Source organism: Gambusia affinis, linkage group LG17 (assembly GCF_019740435.1).
Source record: "Gambusia affinis linkage group LG17, SWU_Gaff_1.0, whole genome shotgun sequence".
NCBI lineage: Eukaryota > Metazoa > Chordata > Actinopteri > Cyprinodontiformes > Poeciliidae > Gambusia > Gambusia affinis.
The window spans coordinates 92,146-109,892 of NC_057884.1; the positions used below are offsets into that span (position 1 = coordinate 92,146).

At 36.7% G+C, this 17,747-nt stretch overlaps 1 protein-coding gene across 1 annotated transcript in view; it reads right to left on the bottom strand.

The window, feature by feature from the left end:
• LOC122819351 (multiple epidermal growth factor-like domains protein 10) overlaps window positions 1-17,031 on the bottom strand; it is a 60,646-nt gene extending 43,615 nt beyond the window's left edge. Inside the window, exons 1-5 of the mRNA XM_044096021.1 lie at window positions 16,914-17,031; window positions 8,737-8,872; window positions 6,149-6,250; window positions 5,847-5,947; window positions 4,976-5,068 (exon numbers count right to left, since the gene is read on the bottom strand). Coding sequence (XP_043951956.1) covers window positions 4,976-5,068; window positions 5,847-5,947; window positions 6,149-6,250; window positions 8,737-8,858 — 418 coding nt within the window. The 5' untranslated portion in view covers window positions 8,859-8,872; window positions 16,914-17,031. The remainder of the gene's footprint in view (window positions 1-4,975; window positions 5,069-5,846; window positions 5,948-6,148; window positions 6,251-8,736; window positions 8,873-16,913) is intronic.
• Window positions 17,032-17,747: the final 716 nt, after the last annotated feature.

The following is a 17,747-nucleotide window of genomic DNA, read 5'->3' on the forward strand; positions in this document are numbered from 1 at the left end:
TTATCTGTTCTAAGCATCTGTTCAGTGATTGGATGGGTTCTGAGTCTCCTGGTGACATCGTAATGTAGAGCTGTGTGTCATCTGCATAGTTATGGTAGCTGATATTATTTCCTGTTATAACCTGAGCCAGTGGGAGCATATAAATATTGATAAGAGGGGTCCTAGGTTTGAACCTTGGGGTACCCCACATGTGACCTTTGACCTCTTTGATGAGAAGTTTCCAATTGAAACAAAGAAATTCCTGTTCTTTATGTAAGATTCAAACCAGTTAAGCACTGGACCGGAGAGTCCGACCCAACTCTCCAGTCCATTCAGTAATATGTCATGGTCAACACTGAGGTCCAACAGAACCAGCACTGTGGTTCTCCCACAGTCCGTATTTATATGGATGTCATTGAACACTTTTACGAGGCCAGTTTCTGTGCTGTGGTGAGACCGGAAACCAGACTGGAAGGAGTCAAAGCGTTTGGTTATCGTTAGGAAGCTATTTAACTGTTTACACACAACGTTTTCAATAACTTTACTGATGAATGGGAGGTCAGAGGTCAGAGGTTGGCCTGTAATTCTGCAGTAGTGATTTGTCTAGATTGTTCTTTTTTATCACTGGTTTGATTACTGCCGTTTTCAAAGCCTGGGGGAAAACGCCTGATGAGAGCGATGAATTTATCATTTATTATGATCATATTTTAATTACAAGTGATTTTAATATATGTTGCCCACATAAACCTCTGGTGAATGACTTTTTGGACTTGATTGATTCATTCTATTTCACACAATCTGTGGTTGGGCCAACGCATTTAAAGAGACATGCTCTGGATTTGGTGTTATCACATGGGCTTTGTTTGGATATCATTGAAATCCTTCAGACATGTATTTCTGATGATTTGCCTGTTTTATTTTTTATTAATATTTCATCTTCTGTAGATACAAACAACACTAAACCTCTACTTTTTCCTACTGTAAACTGATACTGCTCTTCAACTAAATGCAGTCCTTGCCAATACTACATACCCTACTGATAGCAATCTTGATATTGAAACTCTTATTCTAAATTTTAACAACACATGTTCAAGTGCTCTAAACACGGTGGCTCCCTGGAAAACTATAAAAACTACAACAAAGAAATTTTGAGAGCCGTGGCTTAATGAAACCACTGGTTCACCCAGACGGGAATGTAGACGTGCTGAGAGGAGGTGGAAAAAAGATCAATTGCAGGTTTTGTTTGAAATTTTGAAAGACAGTTTATTGATTTATCAGAATAAAGTCAAATTAGCAAAATCTACATATTTTATTAATCTTGTAGCTTCAAACAGGCATTGGCCTCAAGTCCTTTTTAATGTCCTGGATAGGACTGTTAATCCCTCAATTACATCTGGCCTTCAGCCTCTGCTGAACTGTGTGAGGCTTTCTCTAAGTTTTTCACTGAAACAAATTGTAGCTCTTAGAGGCTCAAAAACCCTATTAGATTTAGATTCCCAAGAAATGCCACAATGCACAGCTGTTCTTGACCATTTTCAGCCAGTTTCATTAAATGAACTGACCTCAGTTATTAAGCATGTGTGGCCATCAAATTATCCTTTGGATTGTCTTCCTACTCGTCTGATAAAAGACATTTTTCTACTTCTGGCCAACATATTTTAATGGTGATGAATGCCTCATTGCAGTCAGGTTGTGTCCCATCAATACTTAAACATGCTGTGGTTAAACCCCTTCTTAAAAAACCTAATCTAGACTCAAGTGTACTTGCAAATTTTAGGCCCATTTCAAAACTCCCTTTTTTATCTAAGGTCCTTGAAAAATTAGTTATATTATTGTCTTTTAAAAACATTTCAAGCTGAATAAAAACTGATACATTTCAGTCCGGGTTTAAAGCTGCTCATAGCACTGAAACAGCTTTGCTTCCAGTGTATAATGATCTTCTTTTAAAAGTTGATTCAGGCAATGTCGCAGTTTTACTTTTAGATTTGAGCGCTGCCTAAGACACTGTAGATCATCAGATTCTCTTAGATAGATTAAAACATTGTGTTGGCCTGAGAGGCCCAGTATTTGAATGGTTTAAATCTTATTTAGAAAACAGAACTTTTTCAGTTCATCTTGACCAATGCTCTTCTGGGGCCAAACCTTTAAAGTACGGCGTACACCAAGGCTCAATTTTAGGTCCCATTTTGTTTATATTTATTACCTCATGGTCAGATTTTTCATAAATTTAACTTTTCTTTTCATTGCTTTGCAGATGACGTCCAGATTTATATACCCCTTAAACTACAAAATGGTAAAAATGAATCTCTTCAGCTATTGATCGATTGTTTAGCTGAAGTCAAATCTTGGATGGAACAAAACTTTTTTCACCTCAATTAAAGTAAAACTCAAGTTATATTATTTGGTCAGAGTCTTCACAGTACAAATCCAGATCTGATTCTTGGTTCTTTAGCTCGGTTTTGTCAGACCTCTGCTAGGAATCTTGGTTTTACTTTTGATAGTTGTTTAAAGCTAGATAAACAAGTTAGCTCTGTCGTTAGATCAAGTTTTATCACCTGCAGATTTTAGCAAAAATTAAATCTTATTTTTGTTTTAAGGACTTTGAAGGACTTATCCATACCTTCAATACATCTCGATTGGATTATTGCAATTCATTATATAAAGGCCTGGATAAATCACAGAAGCAGTGACTTCAAATGACCCAGAACACAGCAGCACAGCTTCTTACAGGAACCAGGAAACATAACCATATAAGATCTGTACTGGCCTCTTTACACTGGCTGCCCATCTTTTATTGAATAGATTTTAAGATTCTTTTATTAACATATAAAATTTTAAATGGATTCGCTCCCCCTTATCTTCAGGACCTTTTAAAATTTCAGCCTGTGTCCAGAACCCTACATTCAAATAATCAGCTATTACTGACAGTTCCTGGGACCCGACTTAAGAGGAAAGGAGATCGGGCTTTTTCTGTTGTTGCTCCTATTCTATTGAACAATCTACCTTTCCAAATTAGATCTGCCCTTAGCCTGAATCATTGTAAATTGCTTCTTAAAACTCATTTTTATTCTTTGGCATTTATTTGAAGTAGTGTTTTGATACTCTGTTTTTATCAATTTGTGTTACTGTCGTTCTTGTACAGCACTTTGGTGGAGTTTTATACCTGTTTTTAAAGTGCTATCTAAATAAATTTGACATTGACATTGATGGATGGACGTTGCATCCTGTATTACGGATGTGATTTTTTCTGTATTTATATAAATGTCCAACAAACACACCTATTAGTGTAACAATAATGACCAAACTAAAACACAGGAAATATGGTCAGCAAAATTATTGTGGTGGGAACTATAAAAGACCCCCCAGAGCGATGCAGCTTGCCTAGTGACAGACACTAAACAGCTGAATTGAGCTGCTATCAACCCACATTCTTTTAAAATGTCTTCCCAATGCTACACCATGTCCTTAGATCTGTATTTTTGCAACAGTTTTTGCTTCTGAGTGGAAAGACGCAAATCTCAGGCTGAACAGTCTCAGTGAGAATGAATACAAGCAATTGAAAAAAAAAGAAGTTAAATCAGGTGTTGAGTAGACATTTTCCCCTTTTTTTTTGTTTAGTTAGTTTGTTTGTTTTTTGTTTTTTACACTTGCTTAGTTAAAGCTTGACTGATTTATTAAACAGTTTCTTTCTTCTTTTACTTCATTAAACCATGTTGAAAATGTGCTACTCTGGAGTACATTTTTGGGATACTGTAACCCACCTCTATGTATGAATGACTGCTCTATGAATCACCTTTTTAAAAAAAACTAAATATGCTGCCATAAATGATGTCTATCACTGCAGTGGCCATCTCACCCCACTAGAGTGGGATGACACGGTTTGTAGTGGGCGAGCCTTATTTTAATTTCTGAAAGGTAGCAACCCTACCTGACACCTGTTGTATTTCCTGGTGAATTTAACCTGTCCTGTGTTTTCCTGCAAAGGTAATCACAAAGAAAATTTGAACTAAGTTCCTGATCACTCATCTGAGCAGTTTTGCTGCCAACAAACCTTCAGCATTTTTCCGGACAAGTCAGATCTGGCACCTCAGTATTCACCTGGGCAGAAAGTTTGGGTCTTTTAACGTGACATTCCATTCAAATCCATCCTTAGGAAGCTGGGTCCACACTTTATCAGTCTATATGTCATAGAATCTATCATCAGTCCAACAGCTGTCTGTCTCCGAGTCCATCCCACATTCAACGTCTCCAAGGTAACGCCTGTCTTTGCCTCATAAACTGATTGGTCTCCTGAGAGCTTCACTGCATGTGGGCCCAAATTATTCCAAAAACCATGACACAATAAAGGTTAACAATTTCTTATACAAAAACAACTGAGTGTAGAGATTTCATAAAGGACTTATTTATTCCACTTATAGAGATGGAGATGTGAGAATAATTTTAAAAAATATGTTTGTTTCAGTTTTTTTATCATTTGTTTTTGGTTGGTGCTGGTGGCCTTTTTCTAGCTTAGAGCTTAGTATAACTCATTAGCTTTTTATTATTTTATAAAATCTGTTTCTACTTCTAAGGACTGCATTGCACAGTGAGCTGTTATTAGGAGAAGTAAAACCAAACATATTCAGATTTTACACTGAAAATAATTGATACCTTGAACTACTGACAGATTAAAATATTTTGCAAACATATCACTTCTATTTAAAAACATAAGATAGAAGTCCTTGTGATTTGGTTTCAGAATATACTGTCTCAGAAAGCAGTTAGGAAATATGAAAATATTTATCATTTTCAACAAAACAGCATTAAACTGCAGATCATTTACATGACAAACACCTTACTCATTCACACCAACGCAAGCATCTGTCTCTGTGTGGTTTATAGGCTACCGTAACATGTTGAAAGTCATTTTTTCAACATGAGTTCAGAGTACTTTCACAGGAAACCAGCCATACACATAAGATGATCACTCACAGACAGCAACAGCTGAAGAACTCACCACTGGAGCAGTTGGAACCCCCCCAGCCTGGTTCACATCGACAGGTGTTGGGTGCCACACAACTGCCATGAACACAGCTGTCTTCACAGTGTGCTGTGCAAGGAGGAAGCAGAAACAATGAAGAATTCATTTGACTTTTTTAATTTTATGTCAATTAAATTCAGGTTATTCAGGTTATTATTCAGCTCTCTAAATCCACAGTGCAATTTACAAAACATCCAATATACAATTGAAACCACAGGTTTCCATACAATAAATGCAAAGACATACGACTTTTTTCCTTACTGTCTGAAGACATTAGACCAAACTTCCTCTGTTTTAGGTTAGTTAGAATTATCAAAAACATTACCATTTACCAAATTTAAGCAGTGAGGAAAATCTCAGAAGATGATGTCATGCCTTTGGAAATCACCCTTAGCTTAGCACCACAGGTGCCTCCACCTGGGGAACATCTAAGTTCCCCAGGTGGATGTATTTTAAGGCCAGACCTGGTACACAGAGAGTTCTTGTTTGACACAATTGGAAAGACAAAAAAAATCAACCAAAAGAACCAGAAAAGAATTGTGGCGTTGGTTTATCCTAAACAACAATTACCATATTGTTGAAGGTGCTGTGTTCGTCTGTTCAAACTAGAAATGCAAACAATTAATTTACACAATTAACAATTGTTAACCATTAATGTCTATTTAGATATTGTCTACTTAGACATTATTGGTTAACAATAACCAATAAATAATTTTGGCTGGATGGCAGCCAAAATTCAAGTGTTGAATATGGTGAAAAAGATTAATTTTACGTGTGTGTGGTTCTGTGTGTGTGTGTACAGAGGAATGAGATAATGGTGGTGGTGGGAGGGGATACAGGCACTCACGAGCACACATCTCTCCAATTTCAAAGAAGCCTGGGCAACACTGTGACTTTATCCTGTACATGATTTTCTCTCCTCTGCGATAAGCTGTCCGATACATCTCCCTGTAATCACACAGGGAACAGAGGTCACTTGTTGAGGTCTTTTACCCTTATAGCTTATATAGCTCACAGATTATAAAACAGCTGAATATAAAAAGTGAGCCACTCTGTCATCATACGTATATGACTAAGAAGTGAAAATTGATAAAACACCAAATACAAAATCTGTATTCACTTAGATGTATGGTAAGATATGTTCCTGACCTGTATGTGGTGCACTTGAACCACTTGAGAATGTCTGGACAGTTGGCGTAATAAATCTGATCATAACGATGAGCATAAGACTCCGTCACCGTCCTTGAGTAACTGAAACCAAAGAAAGACACTTAAAACTTACAAGCAAACTCAATATGTCTGTTGTGAGAAGGTAAGATAAGTTAAAATTTCAAACTGAAAAACAGTAGTCAGATAGAAGTGGCACACTGAGCAAAGTTATGTGAGATAAGTCTGTGAGAATTAAAGTCCGTCCAAAAGAATTTGGTTGCAGGGCCTGCAACAAAACTCCCGCATGACTGTCTCATGAATAACCACACATGCTCTTTCTACAGTAATCACATTCAATCCCTAACACTAGTGAGTTTGAAGATCACTATCTTTTTTTACTTCTTGCTCTCCATCTTCTCCTGTCCCCCATTTTTCAAAAATATTCTATTCTTTTGAAAATAGAGTTTCTTAAATTACTATGAGGGAATTTTTTTTGTTTTGTTTTGTTTCATGATAAAATCAGTTTAACTCAAATTGATAAAGGAGATTTTATCAAAAGTACACTGTAGAATGTAATAGTAGAAAGTTGTCTTTGCTAAGTTTAAGTTAGTATAGTCAACAGAGTAAGCTGGAATGAGTTAAGGTCACTTTTCTTTTTAAGTAAGATATACTGAGGCAAGTAATCAAACTCATCAGCAGCAAGTAACCCGAACTTGGAGTTATGAGTGAGCAAAACGCATCTGCATAACCAGCAGAAAACTCGGCATCATTCGGCAGCTCTCGTTGAACGCACATGCGCATTGGACACTGACGAGTGACGACGTGTTTGAAAGAAGCGCCAAACTGTCAACAATACGGCGGTTGCTGCAGCTAAGTTTGGTCACGGTAATCCCACTGTTTTTTTTTAGCAAACTTATATTCGTTATCTCGGCCGTATAATTCATCCGTAAGTCTAGGTTTTGAGGTTAACTTTATGTGTAATGATTTAGCGATGCCTGGGACTAACGTTAGTCGAAAATATCATGTTTATGTAGTGGCAACAAGATGGAGTGGCAGTGCAAAAAAGCTGTCCGGGGCGCAAAACAAAAAAGGAAAAGGGATAAGGATAAAGATGTTGGCGGGTTAAAAAAGCCGCTGTACTGTTATAGAAGGCTTATGATGAGTAGACTGCCATAGGTGGGACAGCTGTAAACTGTAGGAGAAGCTGCCGTGATGAAAAAGTGTTATGTTGATATGTAATTGTGGTGTTGCTTCTATTGTTGTTAGGACTGCGAAGACCCAGACGTGTCTCACACCCCCATTGGGATCCTGACCATCATTCCTGAGGACAGTCGGGCCTCCACTGACTCACTGCACCTCCAGTCTTCAAGTACTGCCATCATTTTGGAAGGAAGTCTTGTCATGAATAATCTTGGGAATCTTCCACATGCCATGTGCTTGCTCTTTGGACTTATTTATTCTCTGAATTTGGAGTACCCTCAACAACTGAAGTACACCTTTGACTTCATCCAAAGGGTGCTTCTCTCACTTGGACATAAATCCCTAAAACCAAAAATACAATCACTCAAAAATCTTCTGATGCAATGAGTGAATGTGATGTGACATTATGGATCAACGTTGATACCTTTACCCTTATTGGAAAAGTGATTTTTATTTCTTGTTTGATTCTTTTTTTGTTGGAGAGAGCATCATTGCACTTGTAGACTACTAAATGGTTTTATGTTAATGAGGAGAAACATTACTTCACTTCACTACTTCATTGTTTACTTTATCAATGTTATGATAAATGTTAGGCTCTAGTATTGAGAATTGAGTTTTTGTTTCACACCAGTCAACAAAGACATTTAAGCAGGGATTCTCAAAGTTTTAAAGACTGAGGGCCATTTGAAGGATTCAATATTAGATTGAAGGCTACCCTAGAAAAAAAAGTCATGTCATTTTTTTTCCCTAAAAAAAGTCTATGGAAAACTTTGTTTCCAGGTTAGTGTGTATGTAACCACACTTGAGAACCTTGTATTTAAGGTAAACTTGTTTAATTATTAAACATTTTTTTCCATTCAAACTGTTGTCTGTTGGCTCTTCGTTCCAATAACTTAACACTTTTGGTTCATCTTACTTGAACATATCAAGGCAATCGGTTTCCTGATATTTTGCAAGTAATGTGAACTCTTAAACGTGTAAGTATAACTTATTTTTATGAGTACTGCTTAATTGACATAACTCACAATTTGAAGTAGTCATAATTGACATTTTATAGTCAACTTTACTAATGATTTTGAGTTAACGGCACTCAAGTTTACTGCCATTGCATGAGTTGTCTGAATGAATATTTTACAGTTAACCCAATTAATGATTTTGAGTTAACGGCACTCAGGTTTACTGCCTTTATCTGAGTGGTCTAAACATAGTTATTTATAGCAATAACACCTTAAAATGAATTAGCTACTTTACTTGAAGATTTTGAGGCAATCTGTTTCCTAACTTTTTTTAAGTAAAGTGAACTTTTTACATTTTACAGTGTACTTCTTGCAAGTTTTCTCAGCACTTGTCTCAGTCCCACACAGAAATGTCTGGAGAAATGTGAATACCTCTCCCAGTGACTGCAGACGTTTGGATCATCCAGATTGAGGGAAGATGTATTATAAGGGAGGGACCAGAAGACCACAGTTGAAAGGACCGTTATATAGTACCCCATCAACTCAGCCATCATAATAGGAGTTGCACCTACAGTTGGAGAACAAGAAAAAATTGTTAAATGTAGGAGCATTTAAAAGTTAAACTCTATTTGAATTGGTGCATAAATGTACTTAATGTTTTCTTATACCTTAAGCAAAAAAGTTAAATAACGAGTATGTTTATTCTATTGTGAAACCATTTGAAGTAACTACTTAGCATGCTCAATCAACAGGTCAGTTTAAACTTAGCACTCAAATCTGCAGGTAATTTGAATGCAATTCAGTTTATTTATCCATTCCTCCATTATCTTACATGCCCGTCCCTAGTGAGGTTGTGAGGGTGGCTGGTGCCTATTTCCAGCTGTCAATGGGCGAGAAGCCGGGCACACCCTGGACAAGTTGACAGTCCATCAGTTTGTTTATATAATGTCAATTCATAACAAATATTGTCTCAGGGAATTTTACAAAAAATCATTTCAATTCAGTCATATAAACATTTTAAGAAAGCTCAGTTATTTATTTAAACTAGATTAAAAGTTTTTTATATGGAAACCCAACAAATCACATTAAATAATGCATTCTAGAGGTATGAAGCTTAACAGAAAAAAAGGATGCAAAAATAAAACATGCATACAGCATAAAAATGCAACATAAAAACAATCACTTGCACAATCAGTAAACACAGAAACGAGGGTAACGGCGGTGGTGGGAGGGGGTATGTACCTCAGAAGCACGCAACAGTTACCCGTGTCACACATTTGTGAATGGGTGAATGACTGTAGTGTGAAGCACAATGGCGTCTTGGGGACTTGATAAAGCACTATACAACCACAAAGCCATTTTACTATTTTGTCTACCTACAGAATGTAATGCGGTTCTGGATTGGAGTTCAACTGAATTATCAACACATTATCAGACGTATTTTCTATTAATGTTGATCAATATTGACATTGTACTAGATATCACTATAGTTTTATCGCTATAATTTTAATTAGAATATATTCTAACAAAAATATATATCACAAAATACACATACACCACCATAATTTCAATAAATTATTATTATTTAGGCAGCCATCTCCCGCACCAAAACCACTCCAAAGTAGCGGTTGGTGGTGATATTTGGAGGAGGTGCAAATATATATATATATATATATATATATATATACATACACACATTTCTTCTGGAGACTGTCGTCATTTGCAGTGGAGGAGGTGGAGAGGGTAAAACTAAATATAAACTTAGTCCACAACAAAAACACAATCAGGGTGGGGCCTGGTGTGAACAGTTCAGTAGCCGAAGGTGCAGGAGTCGACCCGTGGGGGAAGGTCCGGTGGCTGACAATGGAACAGCTCAGGCCAAGGACTGAGGCGGAGCCCTCGGAATGGAAGGAGCAGAGGGCCGGCAGAGACTGATGTACGTATTTGTTTGGTTGTTTTTATTCTTTTTGTTTTTTTTATCAAAATTAAGTAGTTAATTTTCAGCCTGACACAAAAGCCGTGACATACATCAAAGTAGCAAGAAGTTGCCGTTATTAAGCTGTAGCTGGTGGCAGGCCAGTGGCTGGTCTGGCACCCTGTGCTGCTGCCCCCTAGTAGGTCACTGCAGCTCGGGGCACCTAAGGCAGCCGTCATCGGAAATGCCGCGATAGCTGCTGGTGCCATGATTTGAGCCTGCTGTGTGTCTTTCGGCATCAGAGAGATCCTTTTTCTTTCCCATTTTGCTTGAAACATGCGGCCTGATTAATAATCTGGAACATCCTTCTTAAGCAGATTTCCTTTAATTGAGCTCACCTGGCAAATTAATAAGCATAGGTCTCTGAAATTAATCATAGTGATTCAAAGAGCCTTTAGACACAATACCGTGTATTTAATAGCAAAGCAAAAAAAATTATCTTTACGACATCTATAACCAACTTGCATAATAATTTGGAACACACTGTGCTCCTAATAATTTTTTTTTTTTAAATCAGGCAATGGGATTTTCTAGATATATTTTTGAATTTTGTCTCTCATACCCATGATGTCAATTACAGGCCTCTTTCATCTTTTTAAGTGGGAGACGTTGGACAATTGGTGCTTAAACACTTGATGAAACTTTTGAGCACAATCTGAGAGTCAAGGTGAGGAGGAGGCACCATGTCAGAAAGACAAAGTGAAAGCTGCAGGATCTTCAGAACAAACAGGTCATGATGCTAGGCCTACTGATTATTCCTCTGTCACTGGACACAGGATCAATATAGGTAATCAGTTTAAAAGCAAAGTTTAGAGCACAGTTCAATAGAGCAGAAGGAGCGCATGCTGGCATGCGACAGCGTGGCTGGAACATATACAATCAACTCAGCTGTAATCTCTCTATGAGGGAAAATACGAACTTCAAATTATCCATTAAAACTGCAATTCCTCGATGCAGCAATTTGACCTACTACACCAGCTACTAGTGCCACACCCAGTCTGCAGGCCCAGACGCCAGCAATTCAACTTTAAAAGGTGCATATCTTTTCTATGCAGATTCAAACTTTTCAAAAGTTTGAATCTGCACCATGAAGAAAAACAAGAACACACAGAGCACTACAACTAAAAGAATCCCCACAGGAACACCTAGTAGAGAGGATAACTCACCTCTAGAGGACTGGGATAGGATAAGGGATGACAATGTGGGTGAGTGTCACTCACCTCTTATTGTCTATTGAACAAAAACTGTCTGAATTCAAAAACAGACTGTCATTGCTCTAGTTATTGCATAAAGAATTACAAGCATTGCATGATAGTCTGGAATTCAGTCAACAACTGATAGAAGAGTGAAGGCTTTTGTTTTCCTTTATCAAAGTTTCTGTCAAGGAATTCACTTTGCAAATGAACTCCATCACTAGTGAAAATAAAGAAAATAAATAAAGATTTACAAACACGGAGCATGAGAGACAACCTCATTTTTTCTGGCAATAAAGAGCAAATAAAAGAAGATCCTGAACAGCTGATCAAAGACTTTATGATATTGAAGCTTAGCATTTCCAGAGAAACTTGGGATTCCATTGCATACATAGACTCAGTAAGAAGAAACCACCAAACAACACCACCCGACCTAAAATTGCAACCCCCAGCTTCGGGGGTCCAGAAAAATGGAATCTTAGCTGCCCCCTTAACAACCCTCACCTCTTCTGTTTGACTGTAGTTCCTAATAAAACAACAGTAGAAATTAGCAAATCCCAAAAATCTTTGTAACTGTTCAAGAGTTTGCGGAACAGGCCAATCAAGAACTGCTTAGATCTTCTTGGGAGTTGGCCATACCTGTCTGCCCTTGAGTATGTAGCCCAAAAAGGTAACTGATGATTTATGGAATTCACACTTTTCTGCTTTGACATATAGTATAGTTATTTTCAAGGAGGCGTTGAAGAACCAGGCAAACATGTTTTCTGTGTTCTGGCGGGGTTTTGGAGTATATGAGAATGTCATCAAAAACAAATATGTTCAGAAAATCTCAGAGGATGTTATTAATGAGGGCTTGGAAGAATGTGGGAGCATTGCAGAGACCGAATGGCATCACCAGATACTCAAAATATCCTATGGGAGTTTTGAAAACGGTTTTCCATTCATCCCCCTGGCAGACAGGGAGCAGGTGGTAGGCGTTGCGAAGGTCAAGTTTGGTGAAGATGGTGGCGCCATGAACCAGTTCAAGAGCAGAGGAGATTAAAGGAAGCAGATAATTATTTCTGACAGTGACTTGGTTAAGGCCTCAGTAGTCAATGCAAGGACACAGAGATCCGTCTTTCTTACCTATGAAGAAAAAACGCACTTCTAACAGGGAAGATGAATGGCGAATAATGCCAGCAGCAAGTGAGTCTCTTTTGTAAGTCTCCATGGCTTTTCTTTCAGGGAGTGAAATGTTAAATAACTGAGTGGAAGGTAACGGAGCACTGGGCATGAGATCAATGGCATAGTCATATGGGCGGTGACAAGGTAAGAAAAGAGCTTTGCTTTTACAAAATACTAGAGAGAGCTCATGATATTCAGTTGGTATGAGTGAGAGGTCCGGGGGATCCACCTCATCACGGTGGATGAGGAGCTGGGTGGAACAGCGGAAAGGAGACAGATTTTGACTGGTTACAACAACACAATCCATGTATCAACTGGTCCAAATTACACATTGAGTCCTGGTCCACATCGTCTCACTCCACCTAAGAAATTAATTTAAGAGAGCTGGGTTCATCAAGGGTGACTAATTCATCTTTAATGGGATCATTGAGGGCATGAGAAAAGGCGCTTTTAAATGCGGAATCAAATTTGATCAAATCAAAGCTAGTTGAAGATTCTGTAACAGATTCTGTTCTGATAGAGCTCTTCCAAGAGTGTCTATTTGGTCAGTTTGGCCTGAGTGTTCTGTCATGGTTTTTTAAGGCTTTTAGCCCACATGCAGAAAAACTCTAGAGAGGCAAAATAAAAAGTGAAAAAAGTTTTATTGAATAGATAAACAGTTATGAATGAATGGGTCTTCTGTGGGTTTTCTTTCACTGGGGAGTTGGGGAAGACTGGAACACTGGAAGTAGAGTATGTAGAGATGTGAGTGGACAGTGGTCCACTCATGGTGCTGAGGTTGGAGGGCGGACAGGTAACACGGGTGCTTGAAGAAAAGGAGCTAGGACAACATCAGTCATGGAGGTAGGAACCAGGAAAAGGTCAGATGATCATGAGACTCATGAGAGAAACCCAAAGGACACTGGAAGTGGAGCTCAGGTTTTGCCATGAGAACCATGGAATGAGATCAGAGGGCTAAGCCCAAAAAATATCTACAAAGAACTAGAGAAAACACAGATAAGGCAAACTATGTGGCCAGAGTACCACTACAGGTGAACACTCAGGCATTGAAAGACTGACATCTTACTCCTCTTAAAGCCAGGAAAATGACAGATCGTCTGCAGGTGTGTATGATAATTAGCAGATCTGCCCTCTGGTGACAGCAGCTCCAAGGCTCCATCTGGTAGAGAACCTGAACAGGTGGAAGGAGATGGAAACCCCACACAAAACCCAAAACCCCGACTCACAACAGGGTATAATAATTGATATATCTATGTACGATCAGACACTAACAATAGCCAATGTTTATGGTCCAAATACAGACAGCCCATTATTTTTTCAAAATGTCTTCAGAGTATTTTCAGAATTTTCAGACAAATAATAATAGGTGGGAACTTTAATACAGTATCAAACCTTGATAAGAAAACAAGATCAAATTATAGATCAACCCTGAAATCAGAAACAATTAAACAATACATGAGTGAATTTGACCTTAGTGATGGCTGGAGATCATCACATCCAGTCTCCAAAGAATTTACTTTGTTTTCTTCTGTCCATCATTCATATTCATAGATTGATAAGTTTCTAATAAGCAGTTCCTTAATGGGAAACATAACAAACACTAATATACACTCAACTGAGATCAGTGAGTGTATGTCTCTTGGAATGCAGAAAAACAACCTCCCAGGTTTTTCAGTAGATGGCACCTTAATCTATCACTATTGGAAGACCAAAAGTTTGATAAATATCTAAAAAAGAAATGGGCATCCGTCCTCGTGATAAATGAGTCACCAAATACTGTAACATCATTGATATGGGAAACAGGGAAAGCTGCATTAAGAGGCAAGATCATAGCATATGAAGTCCATAAGAAAAGGGAGGAAAGTGAAAAACAAACTCAGCTGGAGACCAAAATTAAGAATTTAGAGGAAATAAGCATTTCAATAGAAAAAAACTGAAGAGAAAATACATCAACTAAGATATTAACTAAATACGCTTGTAAACAAGAGAGCTAACATTTTATTACAGAAACTTAAACAACACAACTTTCACTGTAGTAACAAATCTGGTAAATATTTGGCCAATCAACTGAAAAAGAACAAAAAAAATAATAATAATTTCTGTTACTAAAGATTCAGCAGGGAAACTGATCCAGTCACTGGAAGAAATAAATTATGTTTTTCAAGATTTTTACACCACATTGTATTCTGAATTTCTTCTTGACAAGGATTATTTTCCTCACTCTTTTTTAAACAATATTGATCTACTGCATTTGACGGATGAATAAATTGGTATGCTTGAAGCTCCATTAACAGAAAAAAAATTAACCAATGTAATACATTTTCTGCCAAACAATAAAGCACCAGGACCAGACAGTTTTCCAGCTAAATTTCATAAACATTTTTGGGATATGATTTAATCCAATAAATCTCAAATTAATACAAGAAATAAAAACACTTTATTATTCCCCAAACTTTAAATACAGCTGCTATTACATTCTTCTTAAACCTGCCAAAGATCCTATGGTCACCTCTAGCTATCGTCCACTCTCACTGATAAATAAAGATATGAAAATGATCACAAAGGCAGTAACAATCAGAAATGAGAAAGTCATCTCATCCTTCATTCATCCTGATCAAACTGGTTTTATTAAAACTAGTATAATAAATGGAGATTGTTGAACTTAATGGCTTTATCAAACGCTTTTTCAGCATCCAAAGTTACAATGGCCGAATCTTGTTAATTTGTTAAAGTAAATTGGTCATTTCTGTTTTCAATATTAAGAAGGTTTAGATTAGGAAATTCTTTTATTAACTGGATTAAGTTATTCTATAAATCACCAGCAGTGACTGTAAGATGAAATTCTTTGTTACTATCAACAATATAATTTCAAAGAGGCACAAGACAGAGCTGTCCACTTTCTCCATCCTTGTTTTCCATTTTCATTGAACCCCTTGCAGCAGAAATTTGTCAAAACTCTCATATTAAAGGTTTTCCAATTAACACAACAGAATATAAAATTTGTTTATATGCCGATGATTTCTTATTGCATATTCTTCAATGACTGAAACAGTCAGATTAATTAATTCTCAAAAATATCTAATTACTCAATAAATTAGAATAAATCTGCAGTTCTTCTTTTAAATAATTTTAAATGGGATGAGACAATCAAAACTATACCTTTTCCTTTATGAACAATTCATATTACATACCTTGGGATTATGTAATATCCCAAGGTATTTAATTGTTATTTAATCTGACAATTAAATAAATTGTCAGATTTATTTAATCTTAATTTCATACTATCGGATTTACCATTCATTAGTCAAGTGATTAAGGAACATGGTTGCTTTAAATCACCAACTATTAGACACTCTTTCACTTTGGTGGAAATTCAATGATATTATCAACTAGAATTTTACCACCTCAAAATACTTTGGAACAATCCAGACCCTTACAATAAATAAAAATAACACTCTTTTTCAGCTTATGGGTCTCTAACGGCATTACACATTTTGAACATATTTTTAGATATAGTAAATTACTTTCATTTTCAGAATTAACTAAACAATATAAACTAGACGATACTCAATTTTTAGAATATCTTCAATTAAAATTTCTTATGCAAAATAAATATGACCTGGAACAACTCATTATAGAACCTAATACACAAATTATGGAAATAATTAAACTTTCATCTAGAAAGAAAACTCAATCGATCTACAGAATGAAAAAAGCTAACATGCAGAAGCATAAGGTTGCTTATGATGACTCCCTAAGAATTCTGCTTAAGAAACCGGGTTCAGCAGTGCAAGTGAGATGTTTCGTAATGAACATGGCATGGAATGCATCCCAGTTTTCCATGACATGATGTAACAAAATGTCCCCACACCTGGCCGCCAGAGCACACAGAAAAAAAATAAAAATAAAAAAAAAAATATATATATATATATATATATATATATATATATATATATATATATATATATATATATATATATATATCTTCTCTTGCAGAAGGACTTCTCCGTCTGCAGGAGAAGCGGCGGTTTTTGTATCACTAACCTGAATATGAGAGCGAGAGAGAGAGTTGAACAAAACATCTTTGAGTCTGTAGTTCTGGAAATATATATATTTTTAAGTATGTACGTACTAATTTGTATTCTGAAAAGTTTTTTCTGTCGCAATGTCACAATTGTTATTTCACAATTAGTCGCCATCGGTGTCTCCGCCTGTCTTGTCCTCCAGAGATTTCCCATACAAGCACGTCCAAACTTTAGAGAAAACTTTCAACTCACCGGGAAACGTTAAAGTCTGGGCTTATTTATCCTTGAGCTTGTGTCAATGATCGCGATCTACCCAGCTGCTAAATAAAGACGATGCACATCAGCTCCAAGCTGCAGCCCTGGAAGTTTGCAGCGCTGTTTTCACTCAGCACTGAGCGAAAAACTCGTGACGTCACGAAAGAGAAAGCTCAGGCTTTCTGTAGCTCATCTTTCCCGTATCTTCCACAGTCTGTTGAATTGAAATCTACGATTTAGTAATTTAAAAAATATTCAATAAATTAAAAAAAAATTACTAATTCACAAGTATGATTTATTAAAGGCTCACTCACACATAAATGAAATTAGAAACGAAAAAAATACATGTATTTTCTGTAATCCAAAAATGACTGAACAGAAGCCCTGATTTCAATGTATAAGCTAATTATATCTACACCTAATTCAGTCAATGGATGAGTCAGTCATCACTGACATGCTCGAGTCAGTGATGACATCATATGACGTGATGAAATCATAATAGATATGATTTCTATCTATATTTAGTCCAAGTGAAATTACCTTGTTGAAAGGTGCTTCCTGTAAGAATATATAATTTTGTAAAGTGCACAAAAGGTCAATTAAATAATGTAAGAATGCATACATTGAAACTTAAAATAATGAAATAAGATTATAATCAAATGAAAGTTACTTTGTTTTTGATGTTGCAATAATAACATGTGGAAAATATATACTCATTTTATTGTCGTTGCACAAAGACAGTCAAATTGGTAACAAAATGTCCCCACACCTGGCCGCCAGAGCACACAGAAAAATCAATGTGCCTTTAAATATATAAATAAATACGTATGT